Source organism: Eurypyga helias, unplaced genomic scaffold (assembly GCF_000690775.1).
Source record: "Eurypyga helias isolate BGI_N326 unplaced genomic scaffold, ASM69077v1 scaffold4263, whole genome shotgun sequence".
Taxonomy (NCBI): Eukaryota; Metazoa; Chordata; class Aves; order Eurypygiformes; family Eurypygidae; genus Eurypyga; species Eurypyga helias.
Window position 1 is genome coordinate 6,871 of NW_010242965.1, and position 375 is coordinate 7,245.

The following is a 375-nucleotide window of genomic DNA, read 5'->3' on the forward strand; positions in this document are numbered from 1 at the left end:
CCTTACGAACATCATGTTTGGGAGCCGCCTTGTGTTACTGCTGTCTTGGCAAATTTAGACCTTTCATGGGTCCGACAGACTCAGGGAAGCGTTTAAGGGGAGTCTCGTTGCTCTTTCAGTCGCCAGCAGCACGGCCGCAGCGAGACCGAGGAGTATTCCTCTGAGAGTGAAAGCGAGAGCGAAGACGAGGAGGAGCTGCAGGTCATCCTGGAAGATTTGCAGAGGCAGAACGAGGAGCTGGAGGTAAGGTTTGAGGCCAAGTGCCAACGGCTACGCTTACCTCTGTGCGCTCGCTCCACGGAGCCTGCGCCGAGGCGTCAGCACGCGCAGGCAACACCCACGTCCATTGGCTGCCGGGTTGCCGCCGGGGTTGGT

General features: G+C 58.9%; 1 protein-coding gene across 1 annotated transcript in view; it reads left to right on the forward strand.

The window, feature by feature from the left end:
• The window catches only part of RALBP1 (ralA binding protein 1), a 6,584-nt gene that overhangs the window by 5,764 nt on the left and 445 nt on the right, over positions 1 to 375 (forward strand). Inside the window, exon 8 of the mRNA XM_010149225.1 lies at positions 120 to 243. Within this exon, the coding sequence (XP_010147527.1) occupies positions 120 to 243 (124 nt within the window). The remainder of the gene's footprint in view (positions 1 to 119; positions 244 to 375) is intronic.